The following is a 14,364-nucleotide window of genomic DNA, read 5'->3' on the forward strand; positions in this document are numbered from 1 at the left end:
ACATATTTTATACTAATCCAGTAAACAAATAAATGCATAATTTTTTTTTTTTTTAAATAGTACATGTGATTACACTTGTTGAAGAACTAACTGATCTAACACACGGCGTCATCATGTAATCCAACCACGCTGTGTTCTTCTTCAGATGTGATCATCATATGTTGCAGAACTAACTGATCTAACACATGGCATCATCATGTAATCCAACCACACTGTGTTCTTCTTCAGATGTGATCATCATATGTTGCAGAACTAACTGATCTAACACATGGCATCATCATGTAATCCAACCACACTGTGTTCTTCTTCAGATGTGATCATCATATGTTGCAGAACTAACTGATCTAACACATGGCATCATCATGTAATCCAACCACGCTGTGTTCTTCTTCAGATGTGATCATCATATGTTGCAGAACTAACTGATCTAACACATGGCATCATCATGTAATCCAACCACACTGTGTTCTTCTTCAGATGTGATCATCATATGTTGCATTTATTATTTCAGTGTAAAAGTCAGCTTCATTCCTTACAAAGGTTTACAGTTATGTCTAGCAATAATTCCAGAGGAATACAATTTCATTATTATATTGTCATTCCGAAGAATGACAATGGGAGATTACAGTGCTGATGTAGTACTTCTATTCAGAGTTGGTCTCAGTACCATTTCAATTCAGACAATTTAGGACTGAAATTCCAATTCCAAACTTCAATTCAAACGTTCCTCAATGCTTTTCAATGAGGGGAATTGGAATTTCAGTTTCTTTCCAGAATTGAAATGGAACTGAGCCCAACCCTGTACTCTACTGCAGAACAAAAATAATAGGCAGTGAAGTGAATGACTGCTCAGTTATATCTGGTCATCTCTGCTTGTTCTGTAGATGTCATGTCAGTCACTCGCTGTCCCTTCACATCAGTGGTCAAACTAAATGCAGAAATAGAAATACATGTCCATTCAATAAGATGCATCTCACAGTTCATTCAAGAAGGATGAGTGCAATAAGAATGGTTGTAGTGTGAGACTGTGGCATAACCAGTCTAATGGTGCCTCCCTCTGAAGAAATAGAAAAGATAGATAGCACATGGTGAGTGTTGAGCAGTGTCATGTATACATTCACAACAAGGCAGAGGTTCTGCCCACTTCCTGTTTGAAGCCGCGCCTACATTGTGGTCTGTGTTTTGCTCGGTTCGTTACCTCATCAGTAACCCTGAAGAGTCCTCACAGTGGTTAACTTGCCTTAGAATCATAATCATTGGAATAAATAAAAACAGTATCTTGAAGACAAAGCTGGATCTCATCACAGCCAGAACATGACGTAGCCGATCTCACTATGACTTTAATGGGACTTCCTTAATGGGACTTCCTTAATGGGACTTCCTCAATGGGACTTCCTCAATGGGACTTCCTTAATGGGACTTCCTTAATGGGACTTCCTCAATGGGACTTCCTTAATGGGACTTCCTTAATGGGACTTCCTTAATGGGACTTTCTTAATGGGACTTCCTTAATGGGACTTCCTTAATGGGACTTCCTCAATGGGACTTCCTCAATGGGACTTCCTTAATGGGACTTCCTTAATGGGACTTCCTTAATGGGACTTCCTTAATGGGACTTCCTCAATGGGACTTCCTTAATGGGACTTCCTTAATGGGACTTCCTCAATGGGACTTCCTTAATGGGACTTCCTTAATGGGACTTCCTTAATGGGACTTCCTTAATGGGACTTCCTTAATGGGACTTCCTCAATGGGACTTCCTTAATGGGACTTCCTTAATGGGACTTCCTTAATGGGACTTCCTTAATGGGACTTCCTTAATGGCTCCTCCACCAAAATGCCACAGACAGAGTAATAATTTCCACCCACCCCTGGCTGTGCATCTTGGGATAAGGTTTGCACAGGAGACAACACCCTTACAGATCATCACTTGCAGTTAGATTTGTCCCTGTGTGTCATTAGCCTGATCACAGATCTGGTTGTGCTCTTTCCAACTCCCAAGCCATGACAATTCTATAAGGAGTTGGTAAGAGGGCATAAACAGACTGTAACCTAGGCTGGTGTTGCTGCAACACTGGCTAACTGACAGAGTACACCACTATAGTACGTCTGCCTCATGATAAGGTGACTTTAAAGGGGTGAAATCTACCGACAGGTATCAAAGCAGAAGCTGAGTGGTGGCTAAGGAGGTGGACATGACGTTGAAATAATGCAAATGTAGCTGCTTGGTTAAGTTTGGCTGGTCTGGAGTGTCGTGACTGAAGCCATGGGACTGAGCAGTGGGTTTCGGCCTGGAACCAGCTGGAGCTCTGGATCTGAGGGTGTCAGCCTGGAACCAGCAGGAGCTCTGGATCTGAGGGTGTCAGCCTGGAACCAGCAGGAGCTCTGGATCTGAGGGTGTCAGCCTGGAACCAGCAGGAGCTCTGGATCTGAGGGTGTCATCCTGGAACCAGCAGGAGCTCTGGATCTGAGGGTGTCAGCCTGGAACCAGCTGGAGCTCTGGATCTGAGGGTGTCAGCCTGGAACCAGCAGGAGCTCTGGATCTGAGGGTGTCAGCCTGGAACCAGCTGGAGCTCTGGATCTGAGGGTGTCAGCCTGGAACCAGCTGGAGCTCTGGATCTGAGGGTGTCAGCCTGGAACCAGCAGGAGATCTGGATCTGAGGGTGTCAGCCTGGAACCAGCAGGAGCTCTGGATCTGAGGGTGTCAGCCTGGAACCAGCAGGAGATCTGGATCTGAGGGTGTCAGCCTGGAACCAGCAGGAGCTCTGGATCTGAGGGTGTCAGCCTGGAACCAGCAGGAGCTCTGGATCTGATCTAAGGGGGAAGTGTATCACAGCAGGTGGCCAATCAGTGTGGCTGTAGATGGCTCTGGCTCTTCTCATTTGCTAGAGGCACAGCGAGACATTCCATGGCTCAGATTGATAGTGAAACGCCCAGACAGATTCCTTCACACCCTAACATCTACAGGCTCCTGAGGTGGAGGGCAAACAAAATGTGAATTAACGTCAAATCCCAAATCGCCCCCTACCCCCTATGCAGTTGTGAAGATCTAATACGGTGGAAATTATGAGGACAATATGGACTCATTCCCATACTGGTTATACCTATCTAATAGAGGACAATATGGACTCATTACCATACTGGTTATACCTATCTAATAGAGGACAATATGGACTCATTACCATACTGGTTATACCTATCTAATAGAGGACAATATGGACTCATTACCATACTGATTATACCTATCTAATAGAGGACAATATGGACTCATTACCATACTGGTTATACCTATCTAATAGAGGACAATATGGACTTATTACCATACTGATTATACCTATCTAATCTTTTCAGATCTCCATGAACTGCCAAAGTAGTAGGGGCTAGGGTTTAGGGGCGAGCGTCCGTTTGGAATTGGGCTGTGGAGATCTACAGTGCACTAAAGGCAGGTCTTTGCCATGATGTTGACACCTGAGGGACAACAGGGACATGCCCACCAGAACTCCGTCTCTCCTGGTTCTCTTCTTCTTTGGATATTGAAGGTTGATGGGAACATGATGTTAAAGCCAGAAAGTCCATCATCAGTCTGACAAATACTGACAAAAAAATGTAACTATTATTAGTCTGTCAATCTATCCTTGTCTTTTGAAAAGCAGAGGCAAGTTCGCGAGTCTTCCCAGGCATGATGTAAATACATGTATCAGTCCAATGGGATGACTTTGAGGTATTGCTAAATGACGTGAGCCCATGCACCAACTCTGATGACTTCTAAAATGGTGGAGGTCAAGTAGGAAATAATTGTTTGTTGATTGTGAAATGAACAAACATTGATATCAGTGCTTTTTGCAGTGAAATGAAAAGGTCTTGAACAGACCCAGACGGACTGACAGACCAACAGAAAGGTTTACAGGCAGAAACTAGTGAGAGCGAAGGGGAAAGAGAGAGAGAGAGAGGGGCGGAGGGCGACCATGCAGGTCATCATGGCAATCAAGTGTCCAAGGTGTGTGTGTGTGTGTGTGTATCTGTATGTGTGTCTGTACACTGTATGTGTGTCTGTATCTGTCCATCTGTCCATCTGTCCATTCATCCATTCATGTGTGTGTTTGCCTCTGCCTGTCTGTTTCAGTGTGTCCGTCCGTCCGTCCCTCCGCATTAAACGGTGGTCAGTGTGTAAAGGTAGACATGGAGGGCCTTGCTCTCCTGCTCCAGTTGAGGCTGGAGCCGGGCCCTGCCTCCTCCTCGGCTGGTTCCTCCCGTTTACTCTGCAGCTTAGCATGTAGCTGGATGAAGCACTGGTCCCAGTCCTCTGGAAGCAGCAACATCAGGAAGCCCAGGCAGATGATCAACACGGCGATCAGACGCACTGCGTTGAAGTGGATCTCACATGTGTACAGGTCAACCACTGGAACACAACATAACAAGGGCTTATATTACCTACAACTTAATGATCAGGCCTTCATAACATAACGCTGACAGAAGTGACATAACATTAACACAAACAGGTCCCGAACACAACACATCAATCTGAATCAACACTAGGGGAGTGGGGGGGGGGGGAATTGAGTCAAAGGGGGAAGTTGAGACACCCTTGTTTCACTCGGGGTAAGTTGTGCCAAGAGATGGACAAGCTATATTTTCAAAACTGTAATGTTTTCATGAATTCTGATTATTTCCAGGGAAAGAGGCCGGGATTCAATTTCATCGCGGATGATAGGCATTGCGGCTTTGAAAAGCAATTTCCCGATTGAACCGACAGATGCAGCGTTCACCGTGAATGGGATCTCTGTGAATGCGGTAACATTACCTTTAAAAACCACAACTCCTATAATTGAATCCCGGCCTGAGTTAAGGTTGTTCCATTGGATGGGATAAATATCTGGAGAAAAGGACAAGGACACAGTCGAGTTGGAGGAGAAGGAGCGGAGACTTACTGGCATTGACAGGGACACTCAGGACGATGCCCAGAGAGATTAATGTGGGGTACGTGATGGCAATGCCAAAGTTCACCAGGATATTGAAAGCTGTGGAAGAGAAAACTTTACTTATTAACTACAGCCATTTTACTCACAGTCAAAAAGAGAAACTAGTCAGCAACTTTTCAATGCAGCCTATTAACTCAATTCAATGGGTGGGCGGGAGGGGGTTGTATCAGTCTCTACACTGGTGGAGGGTTGTATCAGTCTCCACACTGGTGGAGGGTTGTATCAGTCTCTACACTGGTGGAGGGTTGTATCAGTCTCCACACTGGTTGGGGGTTGTATCAGTCTCTACACTGGTGGAGGGTTGTATCAGTCTCCACACTGGTTGAGGGTTGTATCAGTCTCTACACTGGTTGGGGGTTGTATCAGTCTCCACACTGGTTGAGGGTTGTATCAGTCTCTACACTGGTTGGGGGTTGTATCAGTCTCCACACTGGTTGAGGGTTGTATCAGTCTCCACACTGGTTGAGGGTTGTATCAGTCTCCACACTGGTTGAGGGTTGTATCAGTCTCCACACTGGTTGGGGGTTGTATCAGTCTCTACACTGGTTGAGGGTTGTATCAGTCTCCACACTGGTTGAGGGTTGTATCAGTCTCCACACTGGTTGGGGGTTGTATCAGTCTCTACACTGGTGGAGGGTTGTATCAGTCTCTACACTGGTGGAGGGTTGTATAAGTCTCCACACTGGTGGAGGGTTGTATCAGTCTCTACACTGGTGGAGGGTTGTATCAGTCTCTACACTGGTGGAGGGTTGTATCAGTCTCTACACTGGTGGAGGGTTGTATCAGTCTCCACACTGGTTGGGGGTTGTATCAGTCTCCACACTGGTTGGGGGTTGTATCAGTCTCCACACTGGTTGGGGGTTGTATCAGTCTCCACACTGGTTGAGGGTTGTATCAGTCTCCATACTGGTTGGGGGTTGTATCAGTCTCCACACTGGTTGGGGGTTGTATTAGTCTCCACACTGGTTGGGGGTTGTATCAGTCTCCACACTGGTTGGGGGTTGTATCAGTCTCCACACTTGTTGAGGGTTGTATCAGTCTCCACACTGGTTGGGGGTTGTATCAGTCTCCACACTGGTTGGGGGTTGTATTAGTCTCCACACTGGTGGAGGGTTGTATTAGTCTCCACACTGGTTGGGGGTTGTATCAGTCTCCACACTGGTGGAGGGTTGTATCAGTCTCTACACTGGTTGGGGGTTGTATCAGTCTCTACACTGGTGGAGGGTTGTATCAGTCTCGACACTGGTTGCAGGGTTGTATCAGTCTCTACACTGGTTGAGGGTTGTATCAGTCTCCACACTGGTTGAGGGTTGTATCAGTCTCCACACTGGTTGGGGGTTGTATCAGTCTCCACACTGGTTGGGGGTTGTATCAGTCTCCACACTGGTTGGGGGTTGTATCAGTCTCTACACTGGTTGAGGGTTGTATCAGTCTCTACACTGGTTGAGGGTTGTATCAGTCTCTACACTGGTTGAGGGTTGTATCAGTCTCTACACTGGTTGAGGGTTGTATCAGTCTCTACACTGGTTGAGGGTTGTATCAGTCTCTACACTGGTTGAGGGTTGTATCAGTCTCTACACTGGTTGCAGGTTTGCATCAGTCTCTACAATGGTTGAGGTTTGCATCAGTCTCTACAACGGTTGAGGTTTGCATCAGTCTCTACACTGGTTGCAGGTTTGCATCAGCCTCCACACTGGTTGCAGGTTTGCATCAGTCTCTACAATGGTTGAGGTTTGCATCAGTCTCTACAACGGTTGAGGTTTGCATCAGTCTCTACAATGGTTGAGGTTTGCATCAGTCTCTACAATGGTTGCAGGTTTGCATCAGTCTCTACAGTGGTTGAGGTTTGCATCAGTCTCTACAATGGTTGAGGTTTGCATCAGTCTCTACAATGGTTGAGGTTTGCATCAGTCTCTACAATGGTTGAGGTTTGCATCAGTCTCTACAATGGTTGCAGGTATGCATCAGTCCCTACAATGGTTGAGGTTTGCATCAGTCTCTACAATGGTTGCAGGTTTGCATCAGTCTCTACAATGGTTGAGGTTTGCATCAGCCTCCACACTGGTTGAGGTTTGCATCAGTCTCTACAATGGTTGCAGGTTTGCATCAGTCTCTACAATGGTTGAGGTTTGCATCAGCCTCCACACTGGTTGAGGTTTGCATCAGTCTCTACAATGGTTGCAGGTTTGCATCAGTCTCTACAATGGTTGCAGGTTTGCATCAGTCTCTACACTGGTTGAGGTTTGCATCAGCCTCCACACTGGTTGAGGTTTGCATCAGCCTCCACACTGTAAGTAATCTCCAGAAGCCAGTGCTTACCAAAGAGCAGGCCTGCTACCCCACAGAGGTATAACCAGGGGATGTCCTCAAGAGAACCAAAGTATTCCACATGGGTGAAGTACAGGATGACTGGCACAAAGCTGATGAACACAAAATTAGCCCCCCCGACGATGGTCAGAAAGAGCGCTGCCTCCCCAAACTTGGCACTGCCCAGGACCATTTTAAAGAGCACCTGTGGAGAGAGAGAGAGAGAGACAAATAGGATCAGATGAAATTGTGTTTGTCACATGCGCCAATTACAACAGGTGTAGAACCTACCGTTAAATGCCTACTTACAAGCCCTTAATTAACCAACAATGCAGTTGAATAAATAGAGTTAAGAAAATATTTACTAAATAAACTAAAGTTTAAAAAAATGATTACATCAAAAAAGTAACAAGAAAATTATATAACAATAATGAGGGTATATATATTTGTACCTTTATTTAACTAGGCAAGTCAGTTAAGAACACATTCTTATTTTCAATGACAGCCTACGAACAGTGGGTTAACTGCCTGTTCATGGGCAGAATGACAGATTTGTACCTTGTCAGCTCGGGGTTTGAACTTGCAACCTTCCGGTTACGCTCTAACCACTAGGCTACCCTGCTGCCCCATATATAGGGGGTACCGGTACCGAGTCAATGTGCGGGGTTAGCCGAGGTCATTTGTAAAGTGACTATGCATAGATAATAAACAGCAAGTAGCAGCAGTGTAAAAACAAAGAGGGGGCCGTGATCCAGGGGGAGACGGAAAGGGATAGAGGAGAGTGATAGGAGGGAGGGAGTTGATTTATCAGGTACTGTAGGTACCTCATACATTCACCCCCTTTTCCGCCCCCCTTAACGAGAACATGCGGGCAGACCAAAGAGAGAGGGAGTACCTGCCAACCATCTCCCTGGCCTGGCACTCTGCCACCGCTGTCTGTTGAGCACATTAGGCCATTGTGACAGCGGGGCAGGAGACACCACAGAACAGCCATATTATAGAACAGGAGACACCACAGAACAGCCATATTATAGAACAGGAGAAACCACAGAACAGCCATATTATAGAACAGGAGACACCACAGAACAGCCATATTATAGAACAGGAGACACCACAGAACAGCCATATTATAGAACAGGAGACACCACAGAACAGCCATATTATAGAACAGGAGACACCACAGAACAGCCATATTATAGAACAGGAGACACCACAGAACAGCTATATTATAGAACAGGAGACACCACAGAACAGCCATATTATAGAACAGGAGACACCACAGAACAGCCATATTATAGAACAGGAGACACCACAGAACAGCCATATTATAGAACAGGAGACACCACAGAACAGCCATATTATAGAACAGGAGACACCACAGAACAGCCATATTATAGAACAGGAGACACCACAGAACAGCCATATTATAGAATAGGAGACACCACAGAACAGCTATATTATAGAATAGGTGACACCACAGAACAGCCATATTATAGAACAGGAGACACCACAGAACAGCCATATTATAGAATAGGAGACACCACAGAACAGCTATATTATAGAATAGGTGACACCACAGAACAGCCATATTATAGAACAGGAGACACCACAGAACAGCCATATTATAGAACAGGAGACACCACAGAACAGCCATATTATAGAACAGGAGACACCACAGAACAGCCATATTATAGAACAGGAGACACCACAGAACAGCCATATTATAGAATAGGAGACACCACAGAACAGCCATATTATAGAATAGGAGACACCACAGAACAGCCATATTATAGAACAGGAGACACCACAGAACAGCCATATTATAGAACAGGAGACACCACAGAACAGCCATATTATAGAACAGGAGACACCACAGAACAGCCATATTATAGAATAGGAGACACCACAGAACAGCTATATTATAGAATAGGTGACACCACAGAACAGCCATATTATAGAACAGGAGACACCACAGAACAGCCATATTATAGAATAGGAGACACCACAGAACAGCTATATTATAGAATAGGTGACACCACAGAACAGCCATATTATAGAACAGGAGACACCACAGAACAGCCATATTATAGAACAGGAGACACCACAGAACAGCCATATTATAGAACAGGAGACACCACAGAACAGCCATATTATAGAACAGGAGACACCACAGAACAGCCATATTATAGAACAGGAGACACCACAGAACAGCCATATTATAGAACAGGAGACACCACAGAACAGCCATATTATAGAATAGGAGACACCACAGAACAGCCATATTATAGAACAGGAGACACCACAGAACAGCCATATTATATACCCATCAACCCCTCTTTGTGTCTGTCTGTCCTCCACAGGCAGTCACCAGTGTTTCCCAAACTGGGTCCTGAGGACCCTAAGGGGGGCATGTTTTGGTTGTTGCCCTAGCACTACACAGCTTATTCAAATAATCACATCTTGATGATGAGTTCCTTATTTGAATCAGCTGTGTAGTTCTAGGGAAACGTGTTTTTGGCTGATATATCTGTCTGTCCGTCCGTCCGTCCGTCCGTCCGTCTGTCAGCCTGCCTGCTTTCTGCCTGCCTCCTGCCTGCCTCCTGCCTGCCTGCCTGCTTTCCTGCCTGCCTCCTGCCTGCCTGAAGAATCTATAAGTATCTGCCTGTCACAGTTTGAACATCTGCAGGTCTATCAAATGAAACACCAAATTACGGCCCGTTTAGCCCAGCCCAGATGTTTTAGAATGCTTCATAGTATTTCATAATATCTAATCTAGTCTCCTGTTACCTGATTATATAAGGAACACATCTAAGGAGACTCACGAGCCTGTCCCTGTATGCACAAAGACTCCTTACATGAGACCTAACGTTGCTCCTAAACTGTATTTCATAAAGGAGGGTGTTTGGGTGATTTATTGTTTGAAACGTTTTGAGGACATCTTCATCTCACTGAAGGAGAAAAGAAAAATGGAGACACATAAAAGGTCTCAGAACTGACACATCCCCCTCCAATCACAAAGAATAACCATGTATTCATTCCTTTCAATCACAAAAAATAACCATGTATTCATTCCTTTCAACCACAAAGAATAACCATGTATTCATTCCTTTCAATCACAAAGAATAACCTTGTATTCATTCCTTTCAATCACAAAGAATAACCATGTATTCATTCCTTTCAATCACAAAGAATAACCATGTATTCATTCCTTTCAATCACAAAGAATAACCATGTATTCATTCCTTTCAATCACAAAGAATGAGGTGTTCCTTTGATTCTGTCTTTTAAGAGAAGACTGTACCATGTCTCACAGTTAAGCAAACAAATGTGTCCTGTGTGTGAGAATGTGTTTGTGTGTTTGTTCATAGAGTAGAGAAGTACCTTGTAGAGTGCAGACATAGAAGCGGAGGCCACAACGAAGGTGATCCCCATGACAGAGTGGCTGTGGAAACCGTCAGCGTAGGTCATCATCACGATGCCAGCGATGGCAAAGATGGCCGCCACGATCTGCACAGGGAAAGGTGGAGAGGACATATTACAATATATACCACTTAGTAGGTTTTTTGAAAGAGTGGGGCACTGCTTACATTTTATTGGATAGGATAGTGTAGAAGGAGGAAGGGGAGGGTTGAACCGGGATGTGGACATGAAGTATGGTCAGGGTAAAGGTTGAATTCTTTCACTTCATAGTGTGAAAGTACAAGTATCTCAACTGCAGTTCAATCTACCATAAATACATTTTACTGCTTAGAAAGAAGAGTCACTGTTGACTTGACACACCAGGATCCACTTCTGATGTACTTTTATACTGGTCTGAGATCAGATCATCAAACAGTAAGTACTGAATGTGTCCCAAATGGCACCCTATTCCTCTGGGCCCTGGTCACTATAAAGGGAATATGGTGTAATTTGGGACACAGCCTAAGACAGGTAGTAAAACCTGGAGCAGCCTTGAGCCCAGCCAGGGTGATAAGTTACTGCCGGAGACCTTACAGTAGCACTGAACAGATTCACGCCCCAATGGCCTTGTGTGTGACAGAGTTTGTGTTTGTGCGTGTGTATATGTTTGTCCCTGACTTTCACTTTCCCCTCCCTTTCCTCCAGCCGTTCCCCCTCCCTTTCCTCCAGCCGTTCCCTCTTCCTTTCCTCCAGCCGTTCCCCCTTCCTTTCCTCCAGCCGGTCCCCCTCCCTTTCCTCCAGCCTTTCCCCCTCCCTTTCCTCCAGCCGTTCCCCCTCCCTTTCCTCCAGCCGTTCCCTCTTCCTTTCCTCCAGCCGTTCCCCCTTCCTTTCCTCCAGCCGGTCCCCCTCCCTTTCCTCCAGCCTTTCCCTCTCCCTTTCCTCCAGCCGTTCCCCCTCCCTTTCCTCCAGCCGTTCCCCCTTCCTTTCCTCCAGCCGTTCACTCTTCCTTTCCTCCAGCCGTTCCCCCTTCCTTTCCTCCAGCCATTCCCCCTTCCTTTCCTCCAGCCGTTCCCCTCCCTTTCCTCCAGCCGTTCCCCCTTCCTTTCCTCCAGCCGTTCCCCCTTCCTTTCCTCCAGCCGTTCCCCCTCCCTTTCCTCCAGCCGTTCCCTCTTCCTTTCCTCCAGCCATTCCCTCTTCCTTTCCTCCAGCCGTTCCCCTCCCTTTCCTCCAGCCATTCCCCCTTCCTTTCCTCCAGCCGTTCCCCCTCCCTTTCCTCCAGCCGTTCCCTCCCACAGTAATGTCTGTTACTGGTGTAAATGGTGAACACAATGCAAAGACACACACAACCACAAACACAATCATGATAATCATATACTATCTGGTCCAGGGCCCAGTGCTTTCCAATCAGCAAAGACAGTCTCCCATACAGGAAAGGATTGATGGGCTGTGTGTGTGTGTAATGAATAGGGACTTGGCTTGGGCCAGCGGAGTGGATTAGCACTGCATTAGAGAGGTGTCAGGAAGATAAACAACCCGTGTGGTTATGCCCGGTTCTTCATTTGGAAATCGGGAAATGCCGGAACAAAAAGTGAGCATTAGAGTGGGGTGAGTTGGGGGCTCTGAGGTACCGGAACGAATGAAAACATTTTTTAAAGGTGCCAGATCCTGTTTTGGCAGGATGTGGCCCAAATTAAGCACTGCTTACACCTGGACAGAGCCAAGGGGTACAATGGGTAAACCCCTATCTATCTATCTATCTATCTATCTATCTATCTATCTATCTATCTATCTATCTATCTATCTATCTCTCTATCTCTCTCTCTCTCTCTCTCTCTCTCTCTCTCTCTCTCTCTCTCTCTCTCTCTCTCTCTCTCTCTCTCTCTCTCTCTCTCTCTCTCTCTCTCTCTCTCTCTCTCTCTCTCTCTCTCTCTCTCAGCCTAGCCAACCTCCTCAGTGAAAGTTGCGCCCCTGATGATATTCTATGGTCAGTTACCTCTCTACAGAGATTTGTTTCTCTGAGAAAGCCTGCTGCTTTGCTGCTTGGTTCCCTGGGACACGGACCCCTCAGTGATTGGACACGGCAATTTGTTTTCCTTTCTCACACACTGCTGTGTCAGCAAACCCAATGTCAGGGAATGGGGAAAAGGACCAAGACTGGGTCTGGGCTCTGCTGAGGCAGTCTGTCACTCCCACCACTCCACCACAACACCAGGCTACACTCGCAGAAGACCTTTCTAACCACAAGGGTCTTTCCTAGATCAATAAAGGTTAAATGAAAAGACAAAACCCCAGCTGAAAAATGTATGTGTGACTGATTGCGTTAGAACCTGGGTGGGTCTCATGTGCCACAAGGGAGACTGTGCTAGCTTGCTGAGCTAAGGCCTAGGCAATGTTACTCTCACAGCTCTCCATAACAACATAAAACTACAGGAGAGAGGTACAGGACTCTGAGATACAATATACTCAGAGATATACAAGTAACTGCCAAAATAAAGGGAATACTTGAGTATATGAGGGATACAAAGTGTATTGAAAGCAGGTGCTTCAACCCAAGTGTGGATCCTGAGTTAATTAAGCATTGAGTTAATTAACCCCCCCCCCCCCCCCCCTCATAGGATGACAATGCTCCCATCCACAGCGCGCGAGTGCTCACTGAATGGTGAACATGAAAACGATGTAAACCATATGCCATGGCTGTCTTAGCCACCAGATCTCATCCCAAATGAACACTTACGGGAGATTCTGGAGCAGGCGTCTGAGACAGCGTTTCCACCATCAACAAATCACCAAATGATGTAGTTTCTCATGGAGGAATGGTGTCACATCCCTCCAATAGAGTTCCAGACAATTGTAGAATCGATGCCAAGGCACATTGAAGCTGTTCTGGCTCGTTGTGGCCCAACACCCTGTTAAGACTCTTTATGTTGGTGTTTCCTTTATTTTGGCAGTTACCTGTACATGCATTGCATTGGGAAAGTATTCAGACCTCTTGACCTTTTCCACATTTTGTTACGTTACAGCCTTATTCTAAAATAGATACAATTATTTTTTGCAATGCAATAATTAACCATGTCTATGTGTAGATCAGAATAAAGTCTGTAACACAACAACATGTAGAATGATTCAAGGGGTATGAATACTTACTGAAGGCACTGTAGGTACAGTATGGGAGAGCTGCCATCCCTTATATACCATTCTCCTACTGACAGCTATCCACCCACCTCACCCATGAAATAGCCCAGCTAAGTACCAGAACACTGTCATACTTCAAAGGGATGATTGGACTCTCCCCAGCCTCTCCCCCTCGTATCCTCTCCCCTTCTCTCTTCATTTTCACATGAAGGAAAGCCCATCCAAGATCCTCCGCATTACTGCAGACATCAAAACACTGCAATACCCATCAACAGTCAGAGAGAGAGAGTAAGAGAGAGAGAGAATTAGAGGGAGAGAGAGAGAAAGAGAGAGAGAGATAGAGACAGGAGTCATGGGGGAGAGATGGGGGAGAGAAAGATGGGGAGAGAGTGTGAGGAAGGGAGAGAGAGAGAGAGAGAGAGGAGACATGGGGGAGAGAGAGGAAGAGAAAGATGGGGAGAGTGAGAGAGAGAGAGAGAGAGAGAGAGAGAGAGGGAGAGAGAGAGAGAAAGAGAGAAAGAAAAATGGGAGGATTACTCAGAGCTTTC

The 14,364-nt window shown here is 45.9% G+C and overlaps 1 protein-coding gene across 1 annotated transcript in view; it reads right to left on the reverse strand.

The window, feature by feature from the left end:
* Positions 1-482: 482 nt before the first annotated feature.
* Positions 483-14,364, reverse strand: part of LOC135511856 (solute carrier family 35 member F3-like) — an 83,592-nt gene continuing 69,710 nt past the window's right edge. The window contains 4 exon segments of the mRNA XM_064933345.1: positions 483-4,398; positions 4,928-5,017; positions 7,298-7,490; positions 10,667-10,792. Of these exon segments, the coding sequence (XP_064789417.1) occupies positions 4,160-4,398; positions 4,928-5,017; positions 7,298-7,490; positions 10,667-10,792 (648 nt within the window). The 3' untranslated portion in view covers positions 483-4,159.

Source organism: Oncorhynchus masou, chromosome 24, assembly GCF_036934945.1.
Source record: "Oncorhynchus masou masou isolate Uvic2021 chromosome 24, UVic_Omas_1.1, whole genome shotgun sequence".
Lineage (NCBI taxonomy): Eukaryota > Metazoa > Chordata > Actinopteri > Salmoniformes > Salmonidae > Oncorhynchus > Oncorhynchus masou.